This window comes from Hippocampus guttulatus, chromosome 5 (assembly GCF_054856545.1).
Source record: "Hippocampus guttulatus isolate MCC_2025c chromosome 5, RoL_Hgut_1.0, whole genome shotgun sequence".
In the NCBI taxonomy this organism is placed as follows: domain Eukaryota; kingdom Metazoa; phylum Chordata; class Actinopteri; order Syngnathiformes; family Syngnathidae; genus Hippocampus; species Hippocampus guttulatus.
The window spans coordinates 14,791,006-14,809,883 of NC_141265.1; the positions used below are offsets into that span (position 1 = coordinate 14,791,006).

General features: G+C 41.1%; 1 protein-coding gene across 3 annotated transcripts in view; it reads left to right on the forward strand.

Annotated features, from left to right (window-relative positions):
• Window positions 1-18,706, forward strand: part of slc23a2 (solute carrier family 23 member 2) — a 32,145-nt gene extending 13,439 nt beyond the window's left edge. Inside the window, exons 2-16 of one of the 3 annotated variants that reach the window (XM_086110964.1) lie at window positions 1,471-1,620; window positions 4,005-4,225; window positions 5,043-5,141; window positions 6,842-6,958; window positions 7,861-8,018; window positions 8,408-8,496; window positions 8,626-8,693; window positions 9,483-9,664; window positions 10,522-10,642; window positions 11,390-11,546; window positions 11,811-11,958; window positions 12,047-12,152; window positions 12,440-12,707; window positions 13,066-13,161; window positions 13,961-18,706. In XM_086110964.1, the coding sequence (XP_085967090.1) occupies window positions 1,572-1,620; window positions 4,005-4,225; window positions 5,043-5,141; window positions 6,842-6,958; window positions 7,861-8,018; window positions 8,408-8,496; window positions 8,626-8,693; window positions 9,483-9,664; window positions 10,522-10,642; window positions 11,390-11,546; window positions 11,811-11,958; window positions 12,047-12,152; window positions 12,440-12,707; window positions 13,066-13,161; window positions 13,961-14,229 (2,148 nt within the window). In that variant the 5' untranslated portion in view covers window positions 1,471-1,571 and the 3' untranslated portion in view covers window positions 14,230-18,706. The remainder of the gene's footprint in view (window positions 1-1,470; window positions 1,621-4,004; window positions 4,226-5,042; window positions 5,142-6,841; window positions 6,959-7,860; window positions 8,019-8,407; window positions 8,497-8,625; window positions 8,694-9,482; window positions 9,665-10,521; window positions 10,643-11,389; window positions 11,547-11,810; window positions 11,959-12,046; window positions 12,153-12,439; window positions 12,708-13,065; window positions 13,162-13,960) is intronic. The other 2 variants (XM_086110966.1, XM_086110965.1) reach the window with 2 other exon arrangements.
• The last annotated feature ends 172 nt before the right edge of the window (window positions 18,707-18,878 follow it).

The following is an 18,878-nucleotide window of genomic DNA, read 5'->3' on the forward strand; positions in this document are numbered from 1 at the left end:
CAAAAAACACAAAACAATATGGGTTGAGCAGCGGCAGCCAAAACGCGCCAGCGTTCACTCAACCCGGAGGTCAGAAAGTAAAAATATATATTACAGATCTTTGATACCACAAATGAGAAAAACATATTCCAATCAAATAGATAAAATGATACAATGATACAAAAGATAAAATATAATACAATCGAAATAAAATATAATATAATACAATCATCCAGAGGAAAAGATGTACAATGTGCGTAATTATCTTTGTGTGTTTGAGTTTCACAGTAAAGTCCAACTAGGCTGCCATGAAACAACTTAAAGCACACTCAGGGATGGCAGAATTAGATTGGATTGGATTAAACTTTATTGTCAAATGTACTGTATGTGAAACAAATCACATTTGCTGTGCGATGCCAGCTTTGCTATGCAACCAACGTGCTACTTTCACGTCGGGAGCTTGTAAACGCAACATTCCGCCTTAATTGTTTTTGTTCTATAACATTTTAAAAATCGAGAATCCAAAATCGATATCATGATTAAAATTTTGATGAATCGGACAGCCCTATTACCTACCAATAGTTGTGTAATATTGTGACACTCGCCTTCCAAATTAAGACTTGCTCTTATTAATTTAATACCCTATTGGATTGACTTAATTTATCCTTTTCAAACAGGGATAGATGGAACATGGAAAAAGTCCAAATTGGCAAATACAAATTGAGAACTTTTTTAAGGCAGTAATCATTGCAGGCCCACATGGTCACACGCAAGGCTGACTAACCCGTTTCAAACATTTGACATGATTCACAAGGCCACACAGCCTTATGTATTTACAGTGGCTCGGGGCCACTACATTACTATTGGGCCGCCCAAAGTTCAGACACTAACCTGACTGGGCCAATCCAAATTTCAAATGTAAACACAATGAAATGAACATGCTCTTCTTCAATATTTTTTGTTTTATCTTCTTTTGTGTTTAAAGATCTTCAATTGCTCAATTGTCATTCGATCTTTTTACTTGGCGGCGCACATTTCTTTGCACGGAATGGCTTAAACAAGATAAAAAGCCCAGAAAATGTTAAATATTCTAGATTCGTTTTTCTGCCGGGAAAAAACAATCGGATATTTTTTTGTGTGTTATTTAAAAAAAATTGTTTTACTTTTATGCAAAATGTTGTAGGTGTATGACTTTTAAGGTATAACGTACATGCATATGCAGTCACTCATCGTCTTGGCTTTGCCTGATTCTTCTTGCATGGATAAAACACATCTTCCCCTCTCCATGTATAAACTTATTGGGGGGTGGGGGGAGACAATCACTGATAATATTCAATCACTATTTATTTTTGCTTTGAATAATCATGTGTCCAATTAACTTTTGTTTCACCTCCCTGCTCCTTCCTGTCTTTGACCCATCCCTTCTGCCTCAACCCCTACTTCTCCTTCTACTTTCCTCCTTAAACCCATTCTCTCCTCTCCTGCACTCAGGCTCTGTCTCTCTGTCTCTCTCTCTCTCTCTCTCTCGCTCTCTCTCTCACACTTGCTCACTCTCTCTTTCTTTCTATCTCCCTCTCTCACTTCCCACACAGATGCTCCCAGCCATGCAGATTGACAAGAGTGATGGGATGTGTCAACTAGGTATTTCACCTATCCCAATTTTTCACACAGCAAGCCGGGAGATTGTTTTAATGTGGACAAAGCTCGGAATTAATTATGGGGCGAAGCTGCAGTTGGTGCAGTTTGTTCAAGGGCGGAAAACATCTTTATTCAGTAATTATGTTGTAGGACTGTATTTTCTGGATTAAACGGCTAATTTACATTACGGCTTTTTATGGGAAAATGAGCTTCATGCCGCCAGTGTTTTCAACGCCCTTGTTTTTGTGCTTTTACAAGAATGATGAGTTCCCTTTCTCAGAGGGGTTGGTCTCACATCCGAGAGTGGCAGCAACTCCCGACATATAGCCCATGTCGCCTGATCTGAAACTAACCTTAATTTTGTGATGTCAAAAAAAAATAAAAATAGGTCACAGATATGGTGCTGATCATCTCCGATGTGTATCGAGTGTGTCTGAAGTGAGAGCATTGTGAAATGGAGCTGTGACTTTGGAAAGTACTGAATGCCATTCGGAGAAACCATTATTCTACAAAACACGTCACATCAGTGTTTGTTTTTACAGTCATTTCCTTATTCCTGTTTTGAGGCAGATCCACTTTTGGGCCGTCAAGATTCTTGGTGAGCAGTGAAAATTAGGACTGCTGAAACTAAGAATTTACCTGAACACAAAAATATATATGTCTGAAGTTGAACTCAAGAAATCCCAATCTATCAAATTATGATGTGACAAATATTTTTGAGCGCAGACACCAGAAAATCGGCAGCCTTTATAATATATGAGTACAATGAAAGAAAAAACAGGTGTAACACCTTTCTGTTTAAATATCCCATGTCACAATATGGACACTTGTGACTTTATAGTCCAGTGCGGCTTCTTTCTTTTACATATCTGTTTCTTTTGTAATTTATTGGTTGACTTTTGGCTAACCGATCCAGGAAAACTTTCTTTCTGTTAAAAAAAATGTGTTAAACTGGGCTGTCACATTTAAAAGATTAATTTGTTACGAATTTCTTGGAATCGTTATTGTAATTTTTTTTTCCCCCAATGTCTTGTTCAAACGTCCGCATCCATCCATAACATGCGTGGATAGCAATTTTGACGTGATTACACCAACATTAACCGTTTGTTGTCTTAATTGAAGATTCGCTACATTTCCATAAATAACATACACACTGTAAAAAGTATTTTCTGATGAAAATAGAATGATTTTTGGACGTTGTTTAGGCCAGCAGGTCAGTTTGTGATTGGATCATTGAGGATGCCGAGGTGGAACTTCCGCCTTGATATGCAATTGCCTTCCGCCTTGTTTTCAGTTTACAGCAATGTGTTATGCATGTTGCCAGTGATGGTTACACAGCGCGAGAACAAGTACAACTTTGATCCATCTACGAGTACATGTGAAGACCGTTCATATACCGAAAATACTACATAGAGGTTTTTCTACAAAAATCTTGGGCATAACCCGAATTATTCAAAGTATATTTTTTCATTTATGATGTAAAGATAAACTTGAAAAATGCGATTGGCTGGCAACCGGTTCAGGGTGTCCCCCTGCCTACTACCCGAAGATGGCTGGGATAGGCTGCAGCACCCCCCACGACCCTTGTGAGGACAAGCGGTTCGAAAAATGGATGGATGAATATGTGTTCTGTTGTCCTCAAATTGTTGCACCTCTTAAGAGCCTTGTGTTTAGGCCACTAGCATGATAAGAATTTCTGTGCGTGAAACTGCCCATTTGTCTTAATAGGAAAATTGTTTTACAGATCAAAGCATCATATTTGACTGTGGTATACAGTATATTTTTTTAAAAATCACTTAGTCCATTACAAGATTAAAAGTGACCCCCCCCCCCCCCCCACTGTTATGCAAGGGTGACTTTTAGCAACATTCATGATCCCACACGGTATCCACTTATCATTGATGCCAATGACAGTTTCGGGCTCAGAATGGAAGGCTTTTCACCAGCCTGGGCCAAAGGACGTGTACTGTCCAGACTGACAGAGCTCAAGGCCTCATGTTACCCAAACAACAGTTGCTGTGACATCTGAACCATTACAAACAGAGCATCCGCTCTCGTTTGCCTTCTTCATCTCTCCTACGAACATTGTTGCTGTCATCCCAAACTTTTTAGTTTCCCTTCTATCTCGGTGCCTGGCAGCAAAATCCCGACATATTTTCTGTCATAGCCGTAGTATTCATGCATAATTTAGAATCCAAACAGATGTTTTGGATTGGATGCCGTTCTCTGGTCATCTCTTTTTAATTAATGAATTGAGAATGAAACGACAACAATTAAAAAGCAAGAGCTCGAATAAGTGCAGCCTGGCAGCTTCTCAGGTTATCGCATGTGAACCTTAATTTAATCCTGAAATTCATCTCTCCGCCCAACTCTATTTTGTTTTCAAGCAGATAAATCATCCCTGGATGATGTAATCATTCCGAAGGACTCATCTGCAGCGTTGACACCGGAGCGAGACAAAGGTGACGAAGCGGACGAGTGGGTAGACAACGCCATTACAAGCATGGGTGTGGGCAAGAACACCACCTCCAAGCCCGTGGACAGTGGGAGCGAGGGAGGCAAATACGAAGATGACAACAAACATGGAGCTGACTTCTACCCCATTCCGGTACATGCATGTATTTTTATTGTCTTTTTAATTGGCAAAGAAAAGTAACAACATACTTGAGGCTGTGCCTGAAATGATTTGGCCGAGAACTACAATGCTCAGCCGTATGGGTACTTGTCCTTGATTCACTTGAGAGGTTAAATGGCTCAAATTGGAAAGTTATTTGAAGTGCTTTAATGCAGAGGGTTGGTGTCATCTAAGCCCTCCCCCCTTTCACTTGACTAATTACAGTCTCGGTCTGTTTTTCTACGTTCTTCCAACAAATATTTTCCGACCTTCCTCCAGCCGCAAGTCAGTGTTTTAATATTTCTTCTCGATAACAGAAAGTAGCCTTGAATCCTGCTGACTTGTTTTAGCTGCAAGGCCTCTCTGATGTCGTGCTGCCACCCAAAACATAAACTCAAAGGGGAAGGAAGTGAGACAGATTTGTTTTTTCCTCCTTGGTTGTTTGCCTCCCCTTGTCATGCCGAAACTTCCAGGTGTTATTTCCTTACACATGGTCAACCTTTTTTTGTTACCACTGTGCAAATGTACATATGTTTAATTAATACGGTATTGACACCACACACTGTAGCTTCTGTTTTTTATCACTGGATATAAAACGATGTTACTCTTAAAACTCTTTTGTAGACTTTCGAACATGTAAGCAGGTTAAGCCATTACGGCTTACCTGCTTACATGTTCAAAAAGTCATGTCACTTACCTAATTGATTGGTCTTCTGTTCCATTGAAGTCGTATTTGTGCAGTGGTTAACTTTTATGCAAGTATTATGTGTTTTTAGAACCCGTTTTAACCATTACAAATCTTTGCGGTTAGGTGGTGGTCAATGGAGTGGGCGGAGCCAGTGGGGACCAGGATACAGAGAACACTGAGCTGATGGCCATCTACACAAAAGATGTTCAACGAGCAGAAAAGGTAACCATGACTGAATGTGAATATACCCTCTGACATTTTGTGACTTATCAAGATGACTGATGGTCAGATGTTACATGCACTGACTTGCATGTAATGCACGCTAGTAATAGCAATGCACATGTAATAATCATCTGACTGCAAAATGAAAAGTTGACCCAAATACAAAGTGCTACAATCAGACATCTTCCATAGGTGGGTGAGCTCGGCTGTGATGTCACTTCATGAAAATGGCCGATGTGATGATGAAATCTTCATAGCCAAAATGAAACTTAATTCTGATCCGTAAACCTAAGAAGGATATTCCAAATAAGATAAGATAAGAAAACCTTTATTAGTCTCGCAATGGAGAAATTCCGGATTCACAGCAGCAAAGTTATGAAAGGAAGAAGTAGAACAACAAAATATAGGAGCTGCTGGAAAGGCAGCCACTCACGCGGCGCCATTTTGAAGTCAAAATAACAAAAATAACACAACACAACACATAGGACACAGACAGTCGTGCAATCTTCACCACCTTTCTGCATACACTTTGTTGTCTGAAGCAGTTATAGATGAAAGAGGAGAGGATCAAAGTGTCCTTTCACCAGTGGATCAGAGACGTCATGCTGAAAATGTGCACACGTCTGCTACAAGCTAAGTTTTGAAAGCAAACGCGAAGCTATAGCGTCCATTGACGAAAAAGAGATTGGCTCACATCTCCTGTCCCATGTAAATCCACTTCAATTCCAAGCCGCGACTCCCAGTTCCACATCCGCATCGGCGCTCCGCGCTAACGCTCCTTTCTTCTCATCGTCGGCTCCTCAAGCCTTACATCCATCCAGCCGCAGACCGTTCAACAGCACCGATCTCTCCGCTGAACAAAGTGTGGCTGTGAAAAATGCTGAATAAGCATATGCATTTGCATTGTGAGAGTCTGATGTCTGAAAGGCGATTAAGCATCTCAACATGGAGATTTTCAATGTTAAATCAAATTTGGTGGCAAACTGGGATGTGAACTTCAGGTTACCTGCTCAAAATTATGTGAAGACAGCGTTCAAATTGAGTCTGATGCATGGGTGGTCACCGCACAATGTTGTTTGTGCCCATATTTATGTTACAGGGAGCGATGCGATCAACTTGTTTTGCCCAGTCTGACTCTGCTCTTCGAGCAGTACCTCTGCATTTCTCCTCGGTAGTCATTTTCAAATAGTTTTATAAGTCAGTCCAACTTTGACAAAAATTGTAATACAATGTTCGCTTGCTGTGTTGCAGTTTGTTACCAATCCCTTTAATAATGGCAAATTTACTTGTGACACATATTCATCTTTTGCAAAATCCCAGGTGCATCACGAAATCTGCGGTGAATTGCGATTTTTAATATATGTATTTATTTTTCAGACACCTTCGTGTCCGCAAGCACTGCAATACAATGCTGCATTTTATGCCTGCAGTCAAATTGTCTTCACATTTATATGGTCTGTTTGTGGTGGCTCTTCACTGAATGCGAGTGGGTCTAGCACGTATCGCACATGATGAATGGGGTTTCGCTGTGTACTAATAACACTGGTAAGTATTCCTCCAAAAGTGTGTTTGTACAAATAAGACCTCCCCTAATAGACAAGCCCTGGTACTGCGCAGATATTAATTCATAGTTGGAGCTGCTTCATCCTGAGAAGAATAGAATGTGTCTCACGAGTGTGTATGTTTTTGTGTGTATGTAGAGCTCACTGTCAGAGACGTTGGACAGCTCAGACATCACTGATCCGAGGAGAATGGATATGATCTATATCATAGAAGACACTCCACCTTGGTACCTGTGTGTTTTTTTAGGCCTACAGGTAAACACTCCCTTTAATTATTTATGAATAAGTAAAAAAAAAAATAAAGAAATAGTACAACATGGACAGTCCAAACAACGTATAAGAAAAATAGCACAATAACCTCACTTCAATGTCAAAGCGGTGGGAATAAGTGCTGTATATTTAATCCCACCCCTTCTGTTACTATTGTTTCTTTTTTTTTTTAATAATACCATTGTAAAATGTTCATAAAATTTCATAGCTGGACTACAATTACATAAAAATAAGAATTCTGTAAAAGGAATACCTCTCTGACAGTGTCACTCAAAAGTGAACTATTTTTAATTCTAAAAGATGATTTTGTTTTTTTTATATGGCTTTGATGAAAATCATTCTTCGTTATTATTATTATTATGGGTTTTTTTGTTTGTTTTTTTAACCTTTTTTTGTTTGTTTGTTTTTTTAACCAGGAAAAATCCCATTGAGATCCGCAGATCTCTTTACCGAGAGAGTTCTGGCCAAATTGCACCACCACAACACAAGAAATGTGTATTTAATAAATGTAAATTTACAATAAAACACAAGCAATGAATATTGAACATGAATATTAAAACCGGAACCATCTCTGAAATGATTTTATTTAAAAGGAAAATACACACGAAAGTATTTAAAACACTTCGAAGGTTTAACTTGAATATGCAGTAACTGTAATGGAGAGTTTTATGTGCATTTTATTAAATAAATACCGCTTAGTCAAAGGAAGTATTTTTGACACAGCTCTTATATCGGATCTTGTGTGAGCATTGTGTTGGGAAACACTGGTGTCGAATTAACTAAACAAACTGACCAGCAAGTGATTAATTTTAAAGCTCTGTGGCAAAAAGGTTGTGAAAAATAGATCATGTGTCGTGTCTAACAAGATGCCCGTGTTGTGTTTGTAGCACTATTTGACATGTTTCAGTGGAACTATAGCAGTGCCATTCCTCCTCGCCGAAGCAATGTGTGTCGGCTTTGACCAGTGGGCCACAAGCCAGCTCATAGGGACCATTTTCTTTTGTGTGGGGATCACAACCCTCCTTCAGACCACGCTGGGCTGCAGGTACACCATGCGCGCGCACGCATGCACACATAGACAGCACTTTCAACATCCATCCACATACACTTAAAACCCTGTTCTTCCTCATGCCTAGATAAACATGTCTTCCTCGCAGCTCTGAGGTTTGGGGTTTGAATCTGTATGTTGTCCCCGTGCTTGCGCGGGGTTTCCCCAAGCTTCCTCCCACATTCTGAAATTGTCCATAGTTATGTGACTGCTGCTCATTTGACGTGTGATTGGCTAGTGAGCAGTAAGGGCATACGCTGCGCCTCATTAGAAGTCACATGGGAGAGGCGCCAGCTCGCGTACGGCGCCAACAAGAGTTACAGGAAATGGATGCATGGATCATTCGATTTTATTTGGTTGCTGATGAGTGTTTGTTGGTTTCCCAGGTTGCCTTTGTTCCAGGCCAGCGCTTTTGCCTTCCTTGCCCCAGCCAGAGCCATTCTGTCTCTGGACAAATGGAAGTGTAACAACACGGGTGAGAGCATCTTCTCCTTCTCCGGTGTGACGTCCAGTGGAAGATTATCAGCGCGATCGCATGGAGATTCATTCTCGTCGCTGTCAGTGATACGGACCTAACATTTTAATCTTGTTTTTCTCCTCTTAGCGATATTCGAGACAAACAGCACAGAGATTCTCCACACAGAGCACATCTGGCATCCCAGGATACGAGAAGTGAGAAACGGAAAAAAAACATGCACACACTTTGTTTTTGTGTGAATGTTTTGTGAGCGAAATGGGAAATGAAAATGGTATTATCTCAGCCGAAAATAAGACTCCAAAGGAAGCATTGTCGTAACGTGTTATAAAATGTTTGGAATAGCTGCTTACCAAACAGTAGCTGGAGACATGCCAAAATAGCAACAAGAACATGTGACTTTGTCTGGCTTATGAAAATGCATAAACATATTCTGCTTACACATACCCAGTCGAGTGACTCTTTTGGTCCTCAAGCTCAACAGTGACTCACACTAAATTGATTAAATATAATTTAGTGAATAGCCGTAGGAATCATCAGTCATAGAATAAATAGTAAAGGCAAAGGACTACAAAGCATAAGAGAACCCTCAATGCCAAAAGGTGTTTTTATAGTTAATTGATGAGAACTAAATAATAACTGGAGCGGCACGGTGGGAAAAACTGGTGAGCACCTCCGCTTCACAGTGCAGAGGTGCAGGGTTCAATTCCTGCTCCGGCCTCCCTATGTAGAGTTTTCATGTTCTACCCCGTGCCCGTGTGGGTTTTCTCCAGGTGTTCCGGTTTCCTCCCTCACTCCATAAACATGGGTGGTAGGTTCGTTGGGGGCTCCACACTGTCCCTCGGTGCAATTGTGAGCGCGAATGGTTGTTTGTCCCTGTGTACCCTGCGATTTGCTGGCAACCATGTATCTACATACATGAAATTATGTAGTTGTGCTCCACATGAGTTTAACTCCAACTGACTGTTTTTTTCCCCCCCCTCCAGATCCAAGGGGCGATCATTGTGTCATCCCTGGTGGAGGTGTTTATCGGCGCGCTGGGTCTACCCGGGCTCCTGTTGAAGTATATTGGACCTCTGACCATCACCCCCACCGTGGCCCTCATCGGCCTCTCTGGTTTCCAGGCGGCAGGGGAGAGGGCAGGAAAACACTGGGGCATAGCTATGCTGTAAGTTCACGCGTTAAAGTAAATGCTGCATTTTCCGGCTCGGCTTACTTTACATACATAGATATAAGACGTAAATGCACTATCTATTCCAGGTGAATCTATTTTGACCCCCCAAAACAACATCCCAAACTTTTTGTGTTTTTTTTTTTATAATGAGCCATGGTAAGATGACTTGGTACCTCGCTCACATGGCGACATCATCCGCCACGTGTCATGGCTCTCTGCGTCATAGCCGCAGGGTTGTTGCTCCCGACCAGTGTAATTGGCTTGTTATCGCCACTGAGCTGCTCTTTCTCAAGCGTTCAGGTTAATTGATTTGTATGTGTGGGGGTCCTTTTTCAGGTATACAACGCAATCGGATCAAACATTTTGAGCCGTTGTTTTAATTCAATCATCTTTACGTCACAATTAGTCACAGCCAAACACCGAGGCCTCAAGTGAAGCATTTGTGGCGTCACTGCGATTTACTTTCACCCTGCCCGGTTCCACTTGTCTTTCACATTTGTACAATTCATTTACAAGGTGTGTTATGACACTGCAACCAGTGAGGGTTTAACTCTTGTACTCTCACACCAATGAGTTAGTATATTGTCATCACTGCATCAGAATAGACACACCTGCTTATGTGATGGAGTATACTTTATTTAGTGACCTCTTTTTTTGTTGACTGGATTGTGACAGTTCCTAATGGAGCCAAAACAGTTAAATACTTACTGAAAATGCTGTTCAACTAAATGTCTCTGTCTTTATGTGCAAAATGGATTACTTCTTAGTTAGACTGTAAATGAGAATTCTTAGCAAATTTAAGAGGCGACATTCTTGACTTTAACTAAGTTGTTTTTCTTTCTTCTTTTCAGGACTATTTTCCTGGTGCTACTTTTCTCCCAGTATGCCCGAAATGTCCACTTCCCATTGCCGGTGTACAAAGCAAAGAAAGGTTGGACTTCTTACAGGCTGCAGGTGTTCAAAATGTTCCCAGTAGGTACACCCTTGAGTCCGTCTCCTTGCTGCGTAACCGTTGGTGAAAGCGTCTCTAACAGACTTTTGGCACGCAAATTTTACTTGTTACTCAACATCGTTTTACATCATGTGTCAAAACTGTGGGCTTGTTGCAAAATTCAAGTGTGCCACCGTATGCAGTGTGTCTTAGGCCATCTGCTGGTCAAGAAGTGAAGCTTCATGAATTTTACGGTGTTGAAGTAACATCTCTTTGACAGGAATAGCGAAATAATTTGGACAAATTCAAACGGATAATGGAGAACAAGTACACTCAAATTGGGTTTTCATTGACTTGGAGTCTTGGATTGGAATGCATGGAAAAATCCAAATGGCCGATGGTTGTCTGAAGCCATGAATTTCTAGTTTTTGAAGCAGCCTAATTACTTTGCTTGAATGGAATGTTTATTTTTTTGTTTTGTTTGTTTTGCTGAATTAGCAAATATCACCAAATGCAAATAATTAATCATATGTCACCTTAATGTAACTGATAAGGATGCACTTTGCCATGATTGCAATTCAATGAACGCGACAGTCTCTATAATCCTTTTCAACTTTTTCATTCCCGAGGGACTATTAAACCCACAAAAGCAATTTGCCACTGCTTAGACTAAAAATGTTGCTGCACAGTTGCTGTGAACTGGCAAACATTCAACCAAACAATTTTACATCAGTCTGTTTTAAAGTTCAAGTGTATTTGATTGCCTTTCTCACTTGTTTTGCACCCAGATCATCATGGCCATTCTGGTTTCATGGCTGCTTTGCTTCATCTTCACGGTGTCAGACGTCTTCCCACCTGAAAAGGACAAATATGGCTACTATGCCCGCACGGATGCACGTCAAGGGATCCTCTCGGTTGCACCTTGGTTCAAGATCCCCTACCCTTGTGAGTGTCTCCTTATAGCCACCGGATCAACAACATAGTCTTTAAAGTTTTAAGTCAGGGGTGTTCAACACGAGGCCTTGTTGTATTTCACCCCATGCCTGAAAAAAAATGGAGACAGCCCTGCTTTAGATATTGCAGCTACACATGCAGTGATCCGCACATTAGCCGTAATTTTTGATCGACTCGCCCAATCCAATCGGCAAGCTGTCCATTGTGTATCACAGTACAAGCTGTATGTTAAAAATAACTGTTTTGACCTTTCAGTCCAGTGGGGCCTCCCTAGTGTAACGGCTGCAGGCGTCATCGGCATGATGAGCGCCGTAGTAGCAAGCATAATCGAGTCCATCGGGGACTATTATGCCTGCGCCCGTCTGTCGTGCGCCCCTCCTCCTCCCATCCACGCCATCAATAGGTGAGCTCCGTCAAGCCTTTGTCTCACTACTCCAAGGATTTTTTTTTTCTTATGACACAGAGTATCTTCAAATCCTTTATCTCCTTAGGGGCATATTTATTGAGGGCATTTCCTGTGTGCTGGATGGTCTTTTTGGGACAGGAAATGGTTCCACATCCTCCAGTCCAAATATTGGCGTCCTTGGAATAACAAAGGTATTTCACAGCCGCAATCAATCAAACTTTCAACCCTGGACAATTATCTTCTGGTACAGTGGTACATTGATTTACAAGTGCCCAAGTTGTGGTCTTTTTTTTTTTTTTTTTTTTTTTGCTTTGAGCTGCAGGCCAAAATTTGACTTAACGGTCAGCTTCAAATATTCTCCCACAAAATGGCAAAAGCAAAGCTTAAAACATCCGGGTGCTATTAGCCATGAAAGTGTTTAGTGGATGGCATGGTGAATATGTAATAAGGAGAATAAATGAGGCGATCTTATCTCCAGGTGGGCAGCAGGCGTGTGATCCAGTACGGAGCCGTCATGATGCTGCTGCTGGGCCTCGTGGGTAAATTCAGCGCCCTGTTCGCCTCCCTGCCGGACCCCGTGCTGGGGGCTCTTTTCTGCACCTTGTTCGGCATGATCACGGCGGTGGGGCTTTCCAACCTGCAGTTCATCGACCTCAACTCTTCCAGGAACCTTTTTGTTCTGGGTTTCTCCATCTTCTTTGGCCTGATGCTGCCAAGTTACCTCAAACAGAACCCGCTGGTCACAGGTGAGTGCAGCGGACTGACAGCAAATCTCACCATGTACATCATGTGGTTGGTCCAGTTTGATGAAGGGTGGGACAATCATTGTTTTCATTTTGTGAACTAGCAAGTCTAAACCAATGTAATGAAGTGTCTGTCACTCCTTGACTGCTGAGCAATTAAAATAAGTTAAGATTTTCATGATATTATAATTTACTGAGATGAATCGGTATAGATTGATTTATTTTTTTTGGTCACCTTTGGGATTTCATCCCAACAACATAAGTAATACAATTATTGTAGTTTGGCAAGAGACGCAAAGTTTCACTGTGTTGAGCTTTCACTGTTGAAATAGCTTGTTTTTGTTTTTCTTGCTTTTTCCAGGCATTGTTGAGATTGACCAAGTGTTAAACGTTCTCCTCACCACCGCCATGTTTGTCGGAGGCTCAGTTGCTTTCATTTTGGACAACACTATTCCAGGTGAGCCATTTATATATCCAGCTAGCAGCTGAAACAAAAGTCAAATGAATGTCATATTATTGTGACCTTACTTTTATATCAGTAACAACATTCAAAGTTACGAAAGGCGTGCAATGAATTTGCTTGCGGAGCCGCGTGAAAATATGTTGGCACTCAGCGCCCAAAGGCACACTTCACTTGCCGCCATACGCAGCTCAGAAGAACGTAAATTCATTTTAATATGCACAGTAAATTTGTAAGTGTGAAATGTGTTTTAGCATGCACAGAAAAATTGAGAATGAAAATTATCAAGAGGGTTTTTTTTGGGGGGGGGGGGGTAATTTTCTTTTTTTCCATACCAATGCATTTCAGTGGTCATGAGTTAGATGTGGATTTCACTATTCGTGGGCTGGCTCAGTCCTTATCCCCGGTAAATAGTGTGGGTCCACTGTACTGTTAAAATCCATATAGGCAATGACTATAAAGTGCCAGTTTTCACCGTTTTTGGGGAAATTTCCATAATAAATAAGTTGGAATGTTCCACAAAAATATCTGCGATGTAGCTGGGCCATTGGAAAAAACTGAAATGACAGGGGAATTCTTTACTCGGTGATTTTCATTCATTCATTTTTTATTCCCAGCCTCAGTGTTTTTCTATATAAATAATCTGTAGTTACAGTAAATTACTGCATTAGTGTCGACTAGTGACAGACTACGGCACGTTGTGACTTGTGAAATACTGAGCTCCCACCACTACTTCGTCATGTTATGGATGCTGAAAATGAGACTATGACTGGAGATGACCTTCACCTCTCGTCAGGTTCTCCTGAGGAGCGAGGTATCAGGAAGCTGAAGCGCGGCTCGGGTCCCAGCGCTGCGGAGCTGGAAGGGATGCGGTCCTATGACCTGCCTTTTGGAATGGACTTCATCCGCAGGCATTCCATCTTCAAGTACCTCCCAATTAGCCCCACCTTTGCCGGCTACCAGTGGGGGAGGCTGCAGGAAACCTGCAGGAGCAATGGCAGACACATGGATGCGGACAAGGGAGGAAGCGAGGGAGTGGGTTCCCATGGCGAGAGTCCAGCGTAGCCATCGAGATGGTGTGTGAATTGAGGGAGCAAGGGACGGTACGCTGAGAGAAAAGGATGCAAGGGTGCAGCGCAGGATTGGCGAGCGTGTGGATGACACGTGAAGTACTGACCTCCGTCTGTCTGTCTGTTTTCTTTTGTTGTTTCCCACTATGCTATTTTAAGCATGCTGCAAGCCGCAGCCAGCATGCTCCAGAAGATGTTAACCACATGGCATCTGCTTGGTGTGTTTGCATGTGTGCTCGATATGCAACGTAATGGCTACGTGCATTAATTTACACTGTCACTTTAATCCACACGGGCATACAATTATGACACAAAAAGTCTGCCAATTGAGAATTATGCAAAGAAAAAAAGGTCACAATGACTTGATGCCATGTATGCAACCATATGCACACACACCAACAGCCCTACCAAAATTAGCTTAGTCCTACAGCTCTTGGAAGCATGTCTGTTCAGGTCCGAGTCATCAGGGGCCCTCGGCCCCGGCGCAGTGATTGTGATTGTTTTTGCTGCTGCCTCCTCAGTTACGAATGTCACTCCACGCTTGGCTCGGAAAAACTCTACAGAGGAAAACTGGCTTATTTTCCGCAAAACTAGTTTCACGGTCTCGCAGTTTACATGTCACTACGGTTGTCAGTATTAGCATCTATCTTAGCATCGACACAAAGGGATCATTTGGCAACAGTTCGAAGGGACTTTTCACGTGAGTCTTCCTGGCGTCATCTTCACTTCCGCTGGCTGTGTTCGCTCATGTAAAAAGATGTACAGTAAACTATAAGGACGGTTGTTGCTCAGTTCTAACAGTTCTGGGGTTAGCTATTTAAATCCGGGTCGTGAACTTCTCATGTGGACTTTTGTATGATCTGGTCCTGTTTGTGTGGGTTGTCTATGGGTGGACCAGGTTCCCTCTACATTTCAACAACTTTACTTAATCAAAGACTTTAAATTGTCCTTAGGTGTGAAAGTGATTGTGAATGGTTCTTTGTGTATTTGTAGTTTGTACACTGTGCGCTATGGCTAGCACCTAGTCCGGGGTGTACCATGCCTCTCGTTCAAAGCCAGCTGGGTTTGGCAGAAAATGGAAGAAATACATAATTTTTGTATAGTAACACATAGCTACCGGTAAATCTATTTCTGTCATGCCACATTCCGTTTCTGGTTTAGAGTTAAACTCAAGCTCTGTAGAAGGAGAATCAATGTTCTAAACTACTCTTTTAATGCCACTGTCAAATTAAGCAGAATAATCCTGCCCAGAGTGGTCTCTCCGTTTGCCTTGCTGGCTTCACTCCGTTAGCCTCAACGGCTTCAAGACAGAATTGACACTGTTGTTATTGCCTAAAGCTTTAGAAAAAGAAAATATCTCAAAAACCTGATGTGCCAGGGGGAAAAAAAGGTAAAAGCATTCTTTAAGTCATCGTCAAAAATATTTTTAAGGGACACACAAAGTCATCTCTGATTAAAATTTGCTACAGACCAATGTAATTACCCCCCCCCCCCGTCTTCTCACATAAGCAAATACAAATAGCACAAGTGAAGATGACTCCAGCAAGAGCCAGACATCCCATTCTCTGGCGGCTTCTTCTTAAAGCAATTCCGTACTGTACCTCACGTGGCCTTCTCAGAGACGGGTCATAAGCGTTGATCCTACACATCTGCACAGGTCTTTTGACTGTTTGCTGGGCTCTCTGATCCTCTGTGTGGATCCTCTGTTCCTTGTTTACAGGGTCACGATACAGCCCAGCCACTTATCCACTTGCCCACTGAGAACGGCGTGAACTACTGTAGTTTGGGATTGGGCAACTGTAACAAAACTGTAACGAAACAAGAACTTGTGTATGTTGCGTTTTCTGGCTCGATTGGATCGTCTGTTGCTAATGCTGTCAACATTTTTCATTCATGCAGTCTCCATTTTCATGCAGCTTGTGATAATAGCAACACAAGGTAGCACAATTACACTAAATTACTTGAAAAGTGCGTGATATTGTATACCGTTGATATTTTTTTCGCGAAACCAAAAGGTTTTTTTGCTTTTAAATTTTGTTACCAAAAAAAAAAAAAAAGGAAAGCAAAAGACATTTTCCATAAAAACTAGCCAATATTTTCTCACCTTCATATGACCTTTATGTCTTTATCAAAGCCATTGGTTTATTTATGGAAGGAATGTTATTGTGCAAAGCTCTTTTGAAGCAGGTCTTTGTGTGGCTTGCTCGATGCTGAAAGTATATTTATGATTTATTAGCCATCCTGCCCGATAAAAGCTCATAATCACCACAAGCCATCATCAGCTTCAGCTAAATTCAACAGTTTTTTGTCCATAGAAGGCGTCAACTGCCCTTATCGCTGTTAAGAATAAATGAATCACGCCAGATGTCAGAGCCTTTTTACGATTCCGTTACATTTCAAGGTGCCAAGAATATTACATTTACCTTACAATGCTTTCAGAATGGGCCTGAAGACTGGCAAATGAACCACATAATACTGCTGGGCCTTAACTCTAACTACCTGACTGTTAGTAGCCTCTCATGTGCAGAAACATGAATGGCATTTTGTTGTGCTTATTTTTCCCCCCTCCAATTTATTTGTTCCCCACTTGTATCTTTCACTTTCACATCCTATTATAACAGTATTTGCCAAACTTTTGTTCGAAAAATGTTATGGCACACCACCAAACGACAACAAAAGTGCATCAGCTGAAATAATGATGATCCTGTCTCAGTTTCTTTCCAAATATACTTTGGTGAAATGTGGACCTGTTTAATTGAATACAAAGAAAGCTATTACAGTGGTGCCTTGAAATACTCAACTCAAAACGCTCATGTCACAAATCATCTTTCCCCTTTGAAATGAATGCGGGAGGACCAACCGGAAAAAAGTAATGTGTTTTTAATATGAAAAATAGCACTTTATAATATTGTACTCTGTAAAAACATATATTAATTATAATTAATTTGGATATTAAGAAAAATTCTAAAGGTTTGCCACTTTTTTTTTTTTTTTTGCTTGAATTCAATCGGCTTTGTGCTGCTCCTACTGGTGTTTATGTATTTTACAGACATACAAATGGCACTAAATGAAGATGTTCTCAGCTTCTCAACGAGCCACGGTAATGTTAAACGTTCTTCACAGAGGAAAAAGAATATATTTCCTATTGTTTGTTTGCATTCAACAAGGGGACTTTAAAATTGGATAATTTCCCATGGTACACCTGATGATCCCTCACTTCACAATGATTGAGAATCATTCCATTGTACGAGTAATATATCTGTTTATATCATTTCAGTATTTCAAAATATGTACAATCTACTTAGTTTCACTCAATGAATGAAATTCTTAACCGGCATTTACTTAGCTGTTCAATTGTTGCTGGAATCATCCATTTTAAAAAAAGCTTTCGTATGCTTGACTACAGTTTCATGCACACAACATGCAAGCAGTCATATTTACATTCATGCAAATGACACTTATCTCAAGCACACAGACACACCTTCCTGTGCTGTCCTGCAAGTGAGTCCTCTTGTTCGGTGTACCTTTTTTCCTCCCTGGAGATACTGACTGTCAAAGTTTATGGCCGCAGGAGAAAACAAAAGACCTGGTCCCCTTATTACGAGCTGACCGAAGCTGCGGTTGTCACGGAAACCGACTTTATCATAACATAGTTTGACGTGCATCAACCTAACTTCACTTGGATTTGATCACATAACGCCGTCAAAAAATAATAACCTGTACAAAACCGGACCTCCTCCATTGACATGTTTACTGGTTTTGTGACAAAGCAGTGGATGGTTCTTAATAAGATGGCCAGAGCACACAATGACATCTGTTGCTTTTGATTATTATGAAAGGGGTACATGTACAATAATCTTTCGGTGTACTACAGGTTCTATATTTGTGATTGTTTTTTTTTGTTGTTGTTTTGTTTTCCTTTTAAAATTGCTTCCCTTTGTTAACACACTGGCAAACAGTTCAGGGTGTACCCCCGCCTACTGCCCGATGACACCTGGGATAGGAGGCTCCAGCATGCCCGTGACCCTCGTGAGGATCAGTGGTTCGGATAATGGATGGATTGTTAAATAATACAAAAATCAAATGACGAGGCAAACTTAGAAAATAGACTATATGTATATTTAACTTGCTTCTGGGAAGAGAAATTGTGAAAACTAATTGTAGCAACAAAAATGGTTAATTCTTTGTTTCTAATACTATTTAATAAGAAATCACAGAATGTATGATGGGGTTTTTTCTTGTCCTAATTTTATACTAAAATATAAATCTATGTGCAGACCTCTGCTTTCATATACACAAATCTACAGTCTTTCAACTCATTAGGATCATGTTATTAATTCATGATTGACCAATCAATGGAAATTTTATGTTACTATGCTAATGAAGTAGTTTAGAAACCTTCCCAAAATTTATGGGCCTGTTTTCAACAACTCACCTCCTGTCAATGAATAAAAATCGTACAGTATGTCAAATATTCACTCTGGTTCCAATTTTGTCTCCACACATTCATTGTGAATTTTTTAAAGTTTTATGGTAAATGTAGTGGCGGCCCGGTAGTCCAGTGGTTAGCACGTCGGCTTCACAGTGCAGAGGTACCGGGTTCGATTCCAGCTCCGGCCTCCCTGTGTGGAGTTTGCATGTTCT